Below are 18,431 nucleotides of genomic sequence, written 5' to 3'. Positions count from 1 at the left end.
CTCAATAAATATAAATGGCTTGAACTGCCCACTAAAGAGACATAAGCAGGCCAAATGGATAAATATACACAAGCCAAATACCTGCTATCTTCAGGAAATACATATGCCCCACAAGGATGCATTCAGACTCAAGGTGAAGGGATGGAAACAATATTTCAAGCAAACAGAAGCCAAAAGAAAGCTGGCATGGCAGTTCTGATTTCAGATAACTTAGTCTTCAAATCAACAAAAGTAATGAAAGACAAAGATGGTCACTATATAATGGCAAAAGGTACAATTCAACAAGAAGACATAACAATTCTAAAGATTTATGCACCTAACTCAGGTGCACCCAGATTTATAAAGCGAATCCTACTTGATCTAACCAAAATGATAAACAGCAACACTGTTAATAATAGCTGGGGATTTCAACACCCCTCTGACAGAACAAGAAAAATTCTCCAAACAGAAAATAAATAAAGAAACAATGGACTTAAACAAAACTGTAGAACAAATGGGGCTGCCAGACATTTGGAAAACATTCTACCCCCAAACCATTGAAACAGTGAGGAAGGAAATAGCAGAGGTTGTAAACAGGTGGAAAACCATACCATGCTCATGGGTCGGCAGAATAAACATTGATAAAATGTCTGTACTACCCAAAGTGATTTACAAATTCAATGCAATCCCTATTAAAATATGAACATCATTTTTCACAGATCTAGAAAAAATAATGCTGCGCTTTGTATGGAACCAGAGAAGACCCCATATAGCAAAAGAAATCTTAAGCAAAAAGAACAAATTGGGAGACATCAAGCTACTAGACTTCAAGCTATACTATAAGGCTATAGTAACTAAAACACCATGGTACTGGCACAAGAACAGAGACATAGACCAGTGGAACAGAACTGAGAACCCAGATATAAAATCATCATCATGTAGCCATCTAATCGTTGACAAGGCAGACAAAAACATACACTGGGGAAAAGAATCCTTATTCAATAAATGGTGCTGGGAAAATTAGATAGCCACATGTAGGAGACTGAAATAGGATCCACAACTTTCACCTCTCATAAAAATCAACTCACGGTTTATAACAGACTTAAATCTAAGGCATGAAACTATAAGAATTCTAGAATAAAATTTTGGAAAAACTCCTATAGACATTGTCCTAGGCAAAGAATTTATGAAGAAGACCCCAAAGGCAATCACAGCAACAACAAAAATAAATAAATGGGACCCAATCAAATTAAAAAGCTTCTGCACAGCCAAGGAAACTATCATGAGAGCAAACAGACAACCTACAGAATGGGAGAAAATATTCGCATGTTACACATCCGATAAAGGGCTGATAACTAGAATCTATACAGAACTCAGGAAGATCAGCAAGAAAAAAAATCAAATAACCCTATCAAAGAGGAGGCAAAGGACATGAACAGAAAGTTTTCAAAAGAAGATAGACTAATGGCCAAGAAACATATGAAAAAATGCTGAACATCTCTAATCATCAGTGAAATGCAAATCAAAACCACAATGGGATATCACTTATCTCCAATGAGAATGGCCTTTATCAAAAAGTCCCAAAACAATAAATGTTGGTGTGGATGTGGAGAGATAGGAACACTCATACACTGCTGGTGGGACTGCAAACTAGTACAACCTCTGTGGAAAGTAACATGGAGATACCTCAAAGAGCTACAAGTAGAACTACCATTTGATTCAGCAATTCCATTACTGGGCATCTACCCAAAAGGACAAAAGACATTCTATAAAAAAGACATCTGCACTAGAATGTTTATAGCAGCACAATTCACAATTGCAAAGATGTGGAAACCATCCAAGTGCTCATGAATACATGAGTGGATTAATAAAATGTGGTATATGTATGCCATGGAGTTCTACTCAGCCACAAAAAGCAATAGTGATCTAGCACCTCTTCTGTTATCCTGGATAGGGCTGGAGCCCATTCTACTAAGTGTAGTATCACAAGAATGGAAAAACAAGCACCACATGTACTCACCAACAAATTGGTATTAACTGATCAACACTTAAGTGCACATATAGTAGTAACATTCATCAGGTGTTGGGCAGGTGGCAGGAGGAGGAGGGGATGGGTGTATACACACCTAATGGGTGCGGTGTGCACTGTCTGGGGGATGGACACGCTTGAAGCTCTGACTCGGGTGGGGCAAAGGCAATATATATAACCTTAAACATTTGTACCCCCATAATATATTGAAAATAAATAAATAAATAATTAGTTAAATCTACTCTTAATAAGTCCATTAAATATAAATAGACTAAACACTCCATTAAAATGCTTAGATAAAAAAGCAAAACCAAGACCTATTTTCTGTCTACAAGAAATGTAGTTTAAGTATAAAGATGCCTATAGGTTGAAAGTAAGTGGATGGAAAATGTTGTACCATGTAAGCATAAAAAAGCTAATATTAATATTAAAGTAGACTTTCTGATAAATAATATTACTAGAAATGGAGATGGAGATTTCATAGTCATAAAAGAGTCAATTTTTCAGTAAACATAGCAATCACAAATGTGTATATACCTATATATACATGTGCCTATACATGAAGCAAACATCGATAGGATTAAAGGGAGAAATAGAAAAATCCACAGTCATAATTGGAAATTTTAAAACTTCTCTCAATAGTTGCTGTAGGAACTACTTGAAAAAATGAGTAAGGATTTAGAGGATCTAAATAACATTACGGTAATGTCCTTTAACCATTACACCACATTATCAAATATTTTTATATCATCACAACTTCAAATGAAAAATATGTCATTTTTATTTATTTTACTTTATTTTGAGACAAAGTCTCAGTGTGTTGCCTGGGCTACAGTGCTGTGGCGTCAGCCTAGCTCACAGCAACCTCAAACTCCTGGGCTCAAGCGATCCTCCTGCCTCAGCCTCCTGAGTAGCTGGGACTACAGGCATGCGCCACCATGCTCGGCTAATTTTTTCTATATATATTTTTAGTTGTCCAGCTAATATCTTTCTATATGTTTTTAGTAGAGACAGGGTCTCATTCTTGCTCAGGCTGGTCTTAAACTCCTGAGCTCAAATGATCCTCCTGCCTCAGCCTCCCAGAGTGCTAGGATTACAGGTGTGAGCCACCACACCCAGCCAGTACATGATTTTTAGAATGGTAGAATAATTTTCTGTGCACAATATTTTTGGTAGAAATATAATGGGAAAATTGTGATTCAAAATGAGGGACTAAGCACATATTGCAGACTCAATTTCCCATCATAAAATCCTATAAAAGACAGAAAGGAATCTTATTTTAGGAAATAGGAAGAGATGCCTTAATTTAACCAGAACTTCTGAGAAATTTCCTGAAAAATAAAAGATGAAATTAGATTGAGGAAGAAAATCATAGCTCCAAATACAAGTAGATGAGAGTTTTGCAAAAGATAGAAGCTTTAGAATAAATATACTTTCTATTCTCAGAGAGATGCTAGATGACATAAATGAATCAATTAGAGAATTTGGAAAGCAAAAATTTGCTGTTCAGTATACAAAAATCAATTGCATTCCTCTATACCAGCAACAAATAATCAGAAAATGTAATTTTAAAAGAACACCATTTACAGACAAAAAATTACAGCAACAGAAAATAATAAAGTACCTGAGTGACATCACGAACATGGCAGAATAGGAAGCTCCTGACTCTCTTTCCTTTCACAGATGCACCAAATAAACATCTATCCATGGACCAATTCCCTCTGAGTAAGAGAGTCAGAGACCAGTTGGGAGACTCCTACCCACCAGCCAACTGAGAAAAAATCCACATCAAATGGATAGGAAGAGCTGAGGTGCACGTGGGCAGGGACCCTACCCAGGCACTGTGCCATAAAATTGGGGGAGGGATCCCTAACACCCAGTTTCTCCCTGTGGAGAGGAGGATTTAGGACCCTAACCCTAAGTTTCCCCATGATTGGACTCTTAATTCATCAGCTACAGGAGTGGAGGGGATTGGACATAAGCAGTCTCTCTGGACTATGGGAAAAAGAGTGGCAGTTTTATACAAGCATACAAGCACTTCAGAGGCTTTATCAGAAAAGGAGATTAAAAAACACAGCTCTCTGTTTCCACTAGAAGGGGTTTACAAAACATGTAGCTACCTGGTGGCCTTACGTCTAAAAACCTTGCATCAGGGAGGTAAAGAGACAGTCAATTATGAACCTGGTGCCAGCCTGGGACGAGTTTGCACTCACATCAAACACCTCAACTCTTACAACATCTACCTATGGGACTGCATCGTAAATTTCCTAACTCTGGGAGCAGAAGGGACTGGCATACGTGTGTCTCTCTAGATGGCAGGAAAAAAGCTACATTTTAAAATGGCATGCAAGCACCTCCAGAGACTTCCGGCCCCTGGAGTGATGCTGAGAAGGGGCTCAAAAAATGGAACTCTCAGTTTCTCCCCAGAAGGGGTTTGAAACACACATTTAGAGCCACAATTTTTAAAGCTAAGCTAATTATTGAAGGACTCCATCCTAAATCCAGTAACTCTGGGAATAGAAGGCACTAGGTATACACAAGGCTTCTTTGATCACAGAACAAAGAGATAGGTTTAAACAGGAATCCAAACACTTCCAGGGGCTACACCTCTTTGGTGCAATGCAGAAAAGGGGCAGGAACATGCAACTCTCACTTTCCCTCTGGAAGGGGCTTACAACACCCACCCCCCATCCCCCACACCCAGTGGCTACTTGACAGCCTAGTTTCTAAAGAACTTGTATCGGGGCGCTAGCAGGGCAAACAAACAGTGTTTTGGTAGCTGGAGCCAGAGCTTGGCACTTCATGAGACTTCCCCCAGGCTGCTCACCCCAGAAATAAATTTAGGCCTATCCATTCTTTCTGGATGGAGTTGGGCCATGTGCCAAGTGCTGCAACTTCCATAGCTCCCACCTATGGGATTGTCTCTTTAATGACCTAGCTTTGGGAGTCAAGGAGGCTTTGCAATCCTGAGTTACTGAAGAACACAGAAAACAAATAGGTGGAGGTAGGAAAAGCTAAGGTGCTGCGGCCCACTCCCAGCAGCTATCTCTCCAAGATGAGAAGGTGCAGCCTGAGTGTAAGTACCGGGATTTGCCATAGATCCTCTCCTTTGCTTAGTGTAAAGAGAATGGGAGATAAACTCTTGCACCCAGCCCCCCCCACACCATGAAGATATAAAGAACTGCAAGACACATTCAACACTCCAGTGAATCTTCATGTATAGGAGAACCACCGTAAAACTATCAGCAGACTTATCAGTAGAAAGCTTGCAAGCCAGAAGCAGGTGGAATGATATATTCAAAATTCTGAAAGGAAAGGATTGCCAACCAAGAATACTATTACTAGCAATCCTGTCTTTCAAAAACAAAGAGCCAATAAAGATTTTCTCAGACAAACAAAAGCTAAGAGAGTTTGTCACCACTATGCATACATTACAAAAAATGCTAAAGTAAGTTCTTCAAGCTGAAGGAAGGTGATGATGCTAATTAGAAGCATAAAAACACATGAAAGTATAAGAACTGCTGATAAAAGTAAGAAATGTCAAATTCAAAACACTTTGTTACTGTAATGACAGTGGGTAAATCAATTATATCTCCATCATAAAGGTCAAAAAGCAAAACCATTAAAAACCACTGAAGCAATAATAATTTTTTAAAAGATACAAAGTATGACATCAAAAACATGCATGGGAGGAGGGAAAGTAAAAGTAGAGAGTTTGTGTATGGGATCAAAATAAGCTGTTACTAGCTTAAATTAACCTGCTATAAGATGTTTTATGTTAGCCTTAGGGTAATCACAAAACAAAAGCTTATAATAGATAGGCTTATCTTTACAAAAGATAAAATGAAAAGAACCAGAGCATAGCACTGCAGAAAGCCATCAAACCACATAGAAAGAAAGCAAGAGAGAAGGGAACAAAGCATCTACAAAACAACTAGAAAACAATTAATAAAATAGCAGGAGTATGTCCATACCTATCAATAATAACCTTGAATGTAAATGGATTAAATTCTCCAGTTAAAAGATATGAAGTGGCAGTCAGAACAAGATGGCCAAATAGAACTTTCCAGCTATCATCCCTGTACAGGAACACCAAAATGAATAACCATCCATGCAAGAAAGCACTGTAATAAGAACCAAAAGTCAAGTGAGTGATTGTAGTAGGTGGTTTTAACATTGTATCAAAGAAAGAGGCACTGAAGAGAGTAGAAAAGACACTCCTGCATTACCTACACCACCCCTCCACTACCCTCTGGCAGGACCCTACAGAGAGAGAATGTGTGTGCTTGGGGGAGGGAGAGTGAAGTGATTGTGGGACTTTGCACTGGAACTCAGGGCTTCCCTATCACAGTGGAACACAACACAGGGTAGAATTTGGCTGGTACCCATGGAGAGCATTTAGACCAGTCATGGCCAGAGGGGAATCCTCCACCCCAAAGGTAGGAACCTGAGGTCTGGCTGGGTCCATCACCAGCTGACTATAGTGGCCTGGATCTTGGAATAAATTTAAAAGGCAGTCAGGCCACAAAGACTGCATGCAAACTGGAAAGGAGGAAGTTAACTTGTCACTGTTTGCAGACAACATGATCTTGTATTTACAAAAACCTAAATACTCCAGCAAAACTGGTAGAACTGATAAACAAATTCAATAAAGTTGCAGGATACAAAATCAACATACAAAATCAGTAGCATTTCTATATACCAATAGCAAACAATCTGAAAAAAAATCAAGAAATCAATCCCATTTACAATAGTTACAAAAAATGCCTAGGAATAATTTTAATTAAAAAGGTGGATGATATCTACAATGAAAACTATCAGACACTAATAAAACAAATTGAAGAGGACACAAAAAATGGAAAGGTATTCCATGTTCATGGATTGGAAGAATTAATATTGTTAAAATGTCTATATTAGTCAAAGTGATCTACAGATTCAGTGCAATCCCTATAAAAATACCAATGATGTTCTTTGCAGAATTAGGAAAAACAATCCTAAAATTCATATGGAATGACCAAAGACCCACAATAGCCAACAAAAAAAAAAAAAAAGAAAGAAAATCCTGAGTAAAAAGAACAAAACTGAGGCATCACATTACTTGACTTCAATATGCACTACAAAAAAAAAAAAAAATCGCTACAAAACTATGGTAGCCAGAACAGCATGATACTGGCATAAAACCAGACACATAGACCAGTGGAACAGAATAGAGAACCCAGAAATAAATCCACATATTTACAGTGAACTGATTTTTGACAAAAGTACCAAGAATATAAAGTGGGGAAAGGAAAGTCTTTTCAATAAATGGTGTTGGAAAAACTGGACGTCCATATGAAGAAGAATGAAACTAGATCTGTGTCTCTTCCCACATACAACAATCAACTAAAAATGGATTGGAGACTTAAATGTAAGACCCCCAACTATGAAAATACCATAAGCAAACTTAGGGAAAATGCTTCAGGACATTGGTCTAGGCAAAGATTGTTTGGATAAGATCTCAAAAGCACAGGCAAGAAAAGCAAAAGCTGTTGAAGCTCTCCTCCTACAATCTATAGGCCTTGTAGTTTGGACTTTCTTACAATAGGTTAGGTATCAAGTAAAAATAAGCTTTTATAAAACACAGAAAGAAAGCATTGCCTACCTTTGTGGCATTTTGGAAAACTGTAAATGTGATCCAGGAGGCTAATACAAACATCAGCACCAGCAGTGGCTTATAATTTGTCATTCTTGTTTTCAGGATTAGGATCCTACAAGAGACAATACAAACACACACACACACACACACACACACAGACACACACACACACACACACACACACAAGCATATAACAAGACAAAACAGAAAAGAAAATAAATATGGAAATACATTAATTTTTTTATGGCTTCTGATTATTTTTATCCTCAGATAAATTACTCCCAGAACTAAACCTTGGCCCTCCCAGCTGCTCTTGGCTCTCTTTTGGCTATCAGTTGTATTATACATTCTACAGAAGAGATACTCCATGGAGTCCACCACGAACTCTAAGAAATTCAGCAGCTACCGGCCTGAAGAATGCAGGGTTGCTCATGTGAAGCTGAAGTCTCCAGGCTGTTTGTCACCTTACTAACAGGTTCCTTATTCTCTTAAAAACAAAGAACAGACACAAAACACTTCAGCAGATACTGACACTGAGAACCACATGATTACAGTGCCCTTTGAATGTAAATTAGTTTTCCAGCTTCCTTAATCCCAGTCTGTTAGTAGGTTCCTCTTTCTTGTCTCATCAGTCTATCTAGCACCCTTCAAACTGGAAGAGAATTATTTTAAAACGTATATTTATCACTTTCTCTAAAAATTTGTCAGGTTTTATCAATGTTTTTGTATGGTTCGTCTTAACATTTATCTCTATACTGGAATTTCAAGTTGTCTTTTAAAATCAGATTGCTTGACTCTTGCCCTTTTAAAATTTTCCATCTTCAAAATTTACTCTCCCTAACCCAAGTGCATATTATCTTTTACATAGAAGGTACTCAATAAAATTTGCTGAATTGAACCAAAAGAACCTTAAATATTAATACAATGTAAGCTAGACAATAATATTTATCGTATCTCGGACCAACAGTGACAGTTTACAATCATACATTTGAATCCACTTGGGCTTTGTATTCTTGATCTGACAGAAACAGCACCAGAAAGAGCAGGTGCCCAGGACAGCTCCACCAGTGCCTACCTTAGCACTGTGGTTCTCTCCATGGGTTTCATTTGTGCTGCCCCACACAGGAGGGTAAACATATGTAAACATGTCCATCAATCATTCCACTCTTATTAAAAAAAAAACCCAGTAATGCAAGAGTCAAGACATGTTTCACAAGGATATTCCAGATAATTCTTCTAACATCCTGGGTCATGCTCTACCAAACCAGCCTTAACAATACTTCTTTATGTCTTTATATCATGACCTTTGGAAAAGCTGCATGACTGATTCTAAGATTGCTCAATTTTTCCCTAAAGAGCCTATATTAAGAAAAAATTAGGGGGGCCAGCCCACCCCTCCCATGGCGTGACTGCTCCTCCACCCCCTCCATGCTCTCCGCGCTCCCCTCCCGGGGTGTGTGTAGGGGACCACGCGTGGGTGGGGGTGGGTCGTGCTGCCAGAAAAGAAAACAAAACAAAAAAAAAAAAAAAGAAAAGAAAAGAATATTTGCAGGGGGTTTGGTTTGGCTGCTCCTTAGGATACTGATGCCAGCAGCCACCCAAGTTCACAGTCTACTCTGACACACATAGATTTTTTGTCATTATTCATGTTAAACTGGCATCTTTTTATGAGGTAGGCATAATAGATATGTTTGACATAAAGAACTGGGAGCACAAAAGAGAGTTTAAATGCTTTGCTTAGGTCATCTAATGAGCTTTGAGGCAGGGCTGAGCGCAGGATTCCTGTCATTTTGATCTCTGATTCAGAGCACTTTCCACTATCAGCGTGACTCCACCCATAGGCAGTAACCAAGTTCAGGTAGATCCAATGATTCATGTATTTGTATTTGTTGTCCATTATTTACACAGTAAAATATAATCCAGGAGACAGTTCTTTGGGGGTGTGAGTAAGGCAAGAGTAGTGCTGGCCAGGGTTTTAAGAGCCCAAGCAAAACGGGCAGAGTGTCAGCATCAGGCAAATCAAGGAGCGAGTGTCCAGGGAACCTTCAGTGGAGGCTGAGCCACAAGTTAAGGAAACAACTACTGTGGTCTCAGGGATCAAACAAGATGTGCCCCATCACTATGGAGGTTACATTGCTTGGTAGGACATCTCATTTCCATGGTTTTTGATTACAGAGAGAGGGTCTCTAACCATGGAAGGATAAACATAAAGATTAGAGATGATGCAACAGCAAGAATGACTCAAGATTACAGCCATGAGAATTTGTCATAGGACTCTTTATATGTCATTAAGCAATGATGAGTGGCACAGGCCATGGTAGTTTAACCATGTTAATAACAGAGAGTAAAAAGACCAATGCTGTGGCAGGTGCATGGATAGATATCTCACAATGGTCCCAGATTTACTAGTCACAGAGCATCATGGACTCTGCCATTTTCAGAATGGCAATGGAAAAATGTATGAACTTTAGGGTGACTGCCATGCCCATAGCCCTCTTTGAAAAAGTTAGTGAAAAATGCTTATACCTAAATTGCTTATTACCCCACTACCCTGTAACAGAGATGGGCACCCATTTCAAAGGCAACAAACTATATGGTAGCAGAAACCTATGGAGAGGCTGGCATGAGAATCTTGCTAAATAAGGGTGCTCCCTTTAGGTGGTGACTGCCTACCACTCAGATCTCCTCTTCGCTGGAATTTGAAAGAGATGCATATATGTAAAGAAGAAAGCAGTTGGTGGGGGTGGATGTGGAGAAGCACATAGATTAGCAATAGCTAACATTTATTGAGGACTTACTATATATCCCCACCCCTACCATAATGCTAAAAGACATTAAGTAACAAGGAACAGTGGAGTATTATAATGAACATTAGGTGACAGACCCTCTCCAAGATACAGCACAAAGGGAAGATCCAGAAGTGTGGGTAGAGCAAACATTGAGAAAAACACTATGGCAAGCTAGCCCTCATTCCAAACATTATATATTTCTAAAGGAATTTGAAGTCTTTGGTACGCTGAGGACAACCATAGTAATAATACACTTCAAGCCCAGCCTGATTCCTGCCTAAATTAATGCAACTCCCCACACTAAAGGCCTAGCAGGACAAAATATATGCACATTTTAAAGCATAAAAATTATTTACCTAAGTCTCTACTTGATACATTTGATATAAAATGTCCCAATTTCAACAAAAAATTCTGAGGCATATAGAAAAAGGCAGGGTAATATAATGACACACTCCTATGAGGTAGAGAAGAAACAGAATCAGATTCAGATATGACACATATGTTGTAATTATCTAATGGAGAATTTAAAATCACTATGATTGATATGATAAAGTAATAGAAAAGGTGGACAACACGAAAGATCAGATGTGGAGTTTCAGCACAGTAATGGATAAGAAAAACTAAAAATAAAATGATAGAAATAAAAACCACAATAACAGAGTTGAAGAATGCCTGGACAGGCTCATCAATAGACTTGATGCAATCAAGTGAAGAATCAGTGAACTTGAAGATAGATTGGTAGAAATAACACAATCTGAAACCCCAAGAGAGACAGAGAGAGAGAGAGAGAGAGAGAAAAGAAGAAGAAGAAGAGGGAGAATCCAAGATGTGTGGGGCAATAATAGATGGTTTAATATATGTATAACTAGACTCCTAGAAGGAGACTAGTGATAGAGAATGACTTTTTAAAGAGTTATTTTTAAAGAAATAATGGTTGATAATTTTCCAAAATCAGTAACACACCCAACCATAGATCCAAGAAGCTCAGTAAACACCAAGCAGGATAAATACCAAACATACACATTACATTTAAACTGCTGAACATAAAAGACAGAGAAAAACCCCAAAGGTGGCCAGAGAAAAAGGACACATGACCTGTAATGAGAATTACAGCAGACTACTTATCAGAAACCATGTAACCAAAAGAAAATGGAGTAAAATTTTTAAAGTGTTGAAAGAAAAAACAAATCTAAGAATTAGAATTCTATGCCTAGCAAAAATACCTTTCAAAAATAGAGCAGAAATACTTTCTTAGCAAACAAAAACAGAACTTATTACCAGCAGAGTTACACTTAAATAAATACTAAATCAAGTTCATTCTTGAGTATGAAGAAATATGATATCAGAGAGAAACTTGGGTCTTCACAATGAAATACAGAGTGCTGAAAATGAATAAATGAGGGTATAATATATAAAAATATTTTTTAGTTCTTTTTTTTTGAGACAGAGTCTCACTCTGTCACCCCAGCTAGAGTGCAGTGGTGTCATAATAGCCCACTGCAACCTCAAACTCCTGGGCTCAAGCGATCCTTCTGCCTCAGCCTCCCAAGTAGCTGGAACTACAGGAGTGTGCCAAGATGCCCGGCTAATTTTTCTATTTTTTGTAGAGACCGGGGTCTCCCTCTTGCTCAGGCTGGTCTTGAACTCCTAAGCTTAAGCAATCCTCCTGCCTCAGCCTCCCACAGTTTTTTTCCCTCCACATATTTTTAATTGCTTTAAGAAACAAATGGCTCTATAAAGTAAAAATAGTAGACAGTGCACTATGTGTTTATAGGATATATTAAAGTAAAATGTATAACAATAAAAGCACAAGAAATAAAAGGTAGGAAGTTGGAAAAACTATCTTAAAGTCCTTATACCATATGTGAAGTGGGCTAATATGGTTTGAATATAGACTCTGATTAATTAAGAAAAATATTGTAATCCCTAGTGTAACTGCTAAAAATTTTTTTAAAAAGAGATATAAATAATAAATCAACAACGGAGATTAAATGGAATAACAAAAAAACTCTCAATTAACCCAACAGAAGACAAAGGAAGAGGGAAAAAAAGAGAAATGGAACATAGAAAACTGCTATCAAGACAGATTTAAATCTAAAGATATGAATAGTGACCTGAAATCTGAATGATCTAAACCAGGGGTGGAAAATTTTTTTCTATAAAGAGCCAGACAGTAAATATTTTAGGAAAAATAAATTATGAACAAGAAAACATAATAGGTATATTAAAATTAACCTTGTGGTATTTAACTGGAATTAGAGTTATCAGTATGTGCTCAGAGTGTTTTGATAAATAGATAGATAGCTATGCATTTGCATGTATATGTGAGTTTGAACACACAGACATATATACCAAGGTCTGTCCACTGAGAGGCCCCGGAAGCAATGATGCTTAGTGCCCAGACCTTGGTTTCTTAATTCTTTAAGAAAAGGAGCCAGAGCTCCTGGGTGAAGTAGTTGGTTGATTGCACTACTTTTTCAGGGGATATGAGATGAGCCTGAAGCATTTTGTAGTGCTAGGAAATGCTTTTAAAAAAGAGAAGGGACATGTCAAAATGGCACAGAAGCCAACCTGAAAGAGCTCCCCATGCCCAAAGTTGGAACAATTTGAGCCGCAAAATAAATAATAAGAGTTTTGGAATATAACTCACGAAATAAAAATAAATCCATGAGTCCATGTTGATAAAAATAAATCATAGCATAAATAAATGGAGTAGGAGAAACAACTGTCCCCTACAGAAGAATTACAATTAAAATACGTAGCTAAAGTGAAGGAAATGCAAAATCACCATGAAAACTCCTCAGTAATAATTGCTGTAGTCAAGATCTGCTGATGAATCCTAAAAGCAGTCAGTGAAAGGTTGAAGAGAAACAAGGATATCTTTCCGCCCACATATTTATTAATTTCAAAGTGAAAAACAGTAAGGTCACAGTGGAGAAATTCAACAGACAACTGGCTTACACGAGTGATCGAGGTAAGGCCATCAGTAATCTTCCTTCATGAATGCTATGCCAAGAAAGGGACACCACTTCTATGACGTTCTTGACAATAATGCATGACTTCGATGTAATTATGAGAAAATTTAGGGTGAAACAAAATTGAGGAACATTCTACAAATAACTAGTTCCCTTCAAAAGTGTCACAATCGTGAAAAACAACACAAGACCAAGCATCTAAGCAACTGTCATGGATTGGAGGCACCTGAGGAGACCTGATGACTAAATGCAATGTGGGGTCCTAGACCAGGTCCTGAAACAGAAGAAGGACATTACTGGAGAAACGAGCAAAACCCAAATAAAGTCTGTAGTTCAGGTGATAGTCACTAATGTGTCAGTGTTAATGCCTTGATTTTGAACATTGTATGATGGTTATGCAAGATGTCATCACTCACTGAAGCTGGCTGAAGGGTATAGGAAAACCCTCTGTACTACTCTTGACATTTTTGTGACTCTAAAATTATTTAAAAGTAAAACGTTTTGAAAACGTTTCCTTCTCCATGCAATGATTCAGTTTCCCATAACATTTATGAACGAATCCACCAAATAGCCCGTCATTTCCACACAGATTGATGCTGCCCCTTCTATCATTTCAAGTTGCCATCTGTTTTTCTGGGATCTTCATTGTGTTTGGTGTATTTTCATCTACCAATGTTCCACTGTTGCTTTTTGTTTTGATCTTTAAACATGACTTTGTATATCTTACCTTCTAGGGTAAATCCCCTTTTGTGGCTCTAATTTTTCGAAATTGGCTATTCATTTATTATTGCCTTTTTCATATGCTATTAAGAATCAGTGTTCATAGTAAGGTAGCAAGATGAAATACTAACAGAGGATGCTGGTGCTCTCATTTGATCCAATCTTGGGGATGCCACAGAGTGAAAGGGAGATAACAGGCTTCGGATATTAGCAAAAACTGTGCAAAATCTCTGGAAAGTCCCAGATGATTAGGTTCTAATGTATATGATGGAGATAAAGGTTTAAGAAGAGGAAGCCAGCCTAGGAAAGAAAAAAGCTGGGGGCCGATGTAGGGACCATCCCTGGGCAAGAATTGGCTTGAGCCCAGAGTCAGCGAAGCTGGTCGTGCTTCTTGGGTCCAAAGGTCAATAGGTCCAGAACACTCCTTGACACCAGAAGTCAATAGATCCGCATGCGGCCTATTGACTGCTGAATGCTCCCTGGAGCTAAAGGTGAATGGCCTACTGAACAGACAAACTGTTCCCTATGGAAAATAGCCAAGGGCCTTAGGTCTTGCACACAAGCCAAGGCATGTCTCATTGTCCTGCACGAGGTAATGAGGTCCAAAGGTTAACATGCAAATGTCTACCTCCCTTGAGCAATTTCCATAAGAAATGGAACATATCACCTCAGGACTCTAAAGATAGTCACGTACCAGAAAGTAGCTGCTGGACAAAAGGAGTGTAAAAATAAAGCGACTGGTGCTTTTCGGCGCTGCAGTCTTGTACCGTCTTTGTGTGTCTGTGTGTTTCTTTCTGTGTTCATCCCCCGTTCTGTAATCGGGCCGCTACAGCCATGACAGGGAAAGGACTTAGTGAGCATTCCGAGTTCTTTCAATTGCCTTGCAATGCCCTGGCTAGAACACTGATTGCCATCTTGCTTCTGTTGGGCAGACAGAGACAGCGTCATCATTCAGCACCAGCTGGAGACAGTGTCGTAGCATTAGGTACCACCAGAGAACCCTGAGCACAGAGAGGAGAAACCTATGTGTACAAATGACTGAGGCAGTCCTAAACTTTGACTTCTCCTTCACTGCCATCCACAAAGGCACTATCGTAATTTTGTCTGGTACAATATTTCATTTTGTGGGATTTTTCCATGCATCAAAGGATGGTTAGTATTCCTAGCCTCTTGGCCTAAATGCCTGTAGTAACCCAGAATCATTACAGCAACCCCCAGATTTCCCTTACACATTTCTATGTACCACCTTTGTTTGAGAACCTGTGGTCTAGATGATTGGATCCCAAGATGATGATAGTTCTTGGGAAAAGCCATGCTTAGATGGAGGTGCAGAAGAATCACTTGAGGTTAGTGTCAGTGTCACATGACGTGTGTGAGAGAATGAAAAATGGTTGAGGACAGATGAAAATGGAGGCTCTTACTACCAATCAGTCTGGAGTAGTTAAAAAAAAAAAAAGAGGCTCTTAGCACTAAAAAGGGGGCACAAGCTAAGGCTTGGAATTTGGCTTATTCTCCTAGGAAGACATTGCCATCCAAAGTAGCAGACAATCCTAGGGGAATGTGACCTCACAGGAATAAATAATGAGGCATTTGAAGAACACAACTACTATATAAGAATGGAAAAAAGCAATGGAATACATAGAGCAAGAATTGGAATTAAGCATAATAAACAATCATTAAAAAGTGATGAGGTAGAAATCTGCAAAACGTAAAGCAGAAGCAAGCAGTCAGAAAGAAGAACTGGTTGAATATTCTTGATCTGAAATATATAATAACTGAAATAAATAAGTCTGATGCAAGAGTAGAAGGTATACAAAAATCAAATTAGTGAGCTGGAAGATCAGGTTGAGGAACTTTCCCAGAAATCATCAAGAAGGAAAACAGAATCGAAAGAATATGAAAGACAATTTAAAAAATATCAAAGGATCAAAGGAATTAAAAATCAGTACCAATATTTAATAAAAATCCCCAGAAAGGTAGGGGAAAAATCAAGGAAAAAGAGAGAGCCTATTTTCAAGTACATGTGAAAACCAAAAATAGATCACATACTGGGTCCCAAAGGAAGTCTCAACAACTTTCAAATCCATCATTTAAATGTAAATTGCAATGAAATTGCAAAATATTTGACAAGGACTAACAATGAGAGTGCTTTGTATCAAACATTGTGGAATGCTGCCAAATTATAGAGAAAGAAAAACATATAAGTGTAAATGCAGCTATTAAATAGCAATGAAAATTAAGACTAAATGAGTTAGGTGTCCAAGTTAAGAATAGAAAAAGGACAGTACAGTAAATCTGAAGAAAGTAGAAGTAAGGAATTTATAAATGTAAGAAAAGATACTAATAGGAAATAAAACAAGCAACAGAAATGATCAACAGGATATGGAGCTAATTCTTAGAGTAAATCTAAAAAGTGAGCAACTTTCCAGTAAAGTTGATCAAAGGAAAAAGAAAATATACAAATAATTAATTTTAGGATTATAAAAGGGTATATCACATCTGACACCAGGAATATTTTTAAAATCATGAGAGAATACTAAAATAACTTTATGCCAACATATTTGCAAAGTTTGACACAGAGGAAATATTTTTGAGGTAGATAACACAAACAATTGATGGGATGAAGAATAAAAAAAGCCCAAATGAAAAAAGGAATTGTTCTGTACACAGTAACTTCCTTCCAAGGACTACAGCATGGAAAGGGGAAGAGTAACTTCCAAAGTGGAGAAACCTGACAAACACTACCCCAGCCTGATGATCAAGGTGAACAATAGCAGTGAAAATCATAATAATATGTGCCCTTGACACGATGTGATGAAAATGGCACTTTATATCCATTTGTGGTCTTCCTCCCCTAAGCCCATAAACCCAGTCTTACCATGAGAAAAACACTAGAAAAATTCTAACTGAGGGACATTCTACTAATTTATGAAATACTTGACCAATCCTCAAAACTAACTCATCAAAAACAAGGAAAGTCTAAGAAACTGTTACAACCAAAAGGGGCCTAAGAATACAGGACTACTGAATGTAATATGGGATCTTGGAACAGAAAAAGAACATTGGGTAAAAACTAAGGAAATCTGAATAAAGGATAGACTTGGGTAAATGATAATATTGACTCATTAATTGTAACAATGTACCACAATATATAATTTACCAAAGTAACATATACTACATATGTACATTTATATCATAGCATAAATGTGCCATAGTAATATAAGATGAGACTAATAGAAGAGTGCATGGTATATGGGAAAGCTTTGCTATCTTAATTTTTCTGTAAATCTATTTTTTTTTCTTTTTTTCTCCTCCCCACTCCCTAAATCTAATTTTTTTGAAAAGTAAAGTCTATTAAAAATTTTAAGTTTATTTTTTTTTAATTTTTAACTTTTAGTGACAGAGTCTTGCTATAGCAGGCTGGACTCCAACTTCTGGACTCATGCAATCCTCCCGCCTCAGTCTTCTGAGCAGCTGGGACTACAGGCGTGTGCCACTGCGTCTAGCTAACATTTAATTATTACAGAATGTGAATTCATAATACAAAATCTCTAATCTCTGTCCACAGGGCACAAATTTCACCCTATTAATTGTTGCCGCCCAACCGGGTTGTATGGCCCGCTGCACAGAGAAGAGCCAATGTACTGAGACAGTCAGGATTGCAATGGAGAAAGAGTTTTATTCCGCAGAGCCCCAAGTGGGGGGACAGGAGAAATTTCACAAATCTGCCTCTCCGAGAACTTGGGAGACAGGGTTTTTAAGGATAGTTTGGTAGGCAAGAGATTAGGCAATTAGGGTTGTTCATTAGGGCAAAATTATAGGGAAGTAGAAATCATCTTCTTGTCTTGCTGTAGTCCCTGGGGTCACAATTCCAGCTGAGTCAGTTTCTTGGTATGGGCTGCTTGTCTGGGTGGGCCAGTGGATCCACTGGAATGTGGGGCCTGGAAGGTATCTTAAAAACTACCTTTAGGTTTCGAAACGGTGATGTTATCTATGGAGAAAGTTAAAAATCTTTATGGACACCAGCTATGGGGAGAAGTTAAGAATCTTTATGACGACTAGTTGTGTGGCTCTGGAGTGGCAATTACAGGGGGACAGTTACGAATTATTATCATTATTTTTAGCTAGGCCTGTGCACTATTTTTAGCTAGGCCTTTACCACAGTTCTCTCCTTGCACCCCATTATTGAAGGGCCATTTCATTTTCACCCTACTTTACCTAAGTTACATAAACTATTTTAGAAATAGAAAAAAAATTGAAAATTCCCCAAACTATTTTGTAAGGAAAGTAAAGAAAGGAAAAAT

General features: G+C 38.0%; 1 protein-coding gene across 1 annotated transcript in view; it reads right to left on the bottom strand.

The window, feature by feature from the left end:
• The window catches only part of NXPE4 (neurexophilin and PC-esterase domain family member 4), a 28,932-nt gene extending 13,857 nt beyond the window's left edge, over window positions 1-15,075 (bottom strand). The window contains exons 1-2 of the mRNA XM_045556918.1: window positions 15,008-15,075; window positions 7,650-7,755 (exon numbers count right to left, since the gene is read on the bottom strand). Of these exons, the coding sequence (XP_045412874.1) occupies window positions 7,650-7,755; window positions 15,008-15,075 (174 nt within the window). The remainder of the gene's footprint in view (window positions 1-7,649; window positions 7,756-15,007) is intronic.
• Between the last annotated feature and the right edge of the window lie 3,356 nt (window positions 15,076-18,431).

The sequence above is a fragment of the Lemur catta genome, chromosome 7 (genome assembly GCF_020740605.2).
Source record: "Lemur catta isolate mLemCat1 chromosome 7, mLemCat1.pri, whole genome shotgun sequence".
NCBI lineage: Eukaryota > Metazoa > Chordata > Mammalia > Primates > Lemuridae > Lemur > Lemur catta.
Note: the sequence above shows the minus strand (reverse complement) of the source record. Positions and strands in the feature narration are given on the sequence as shown.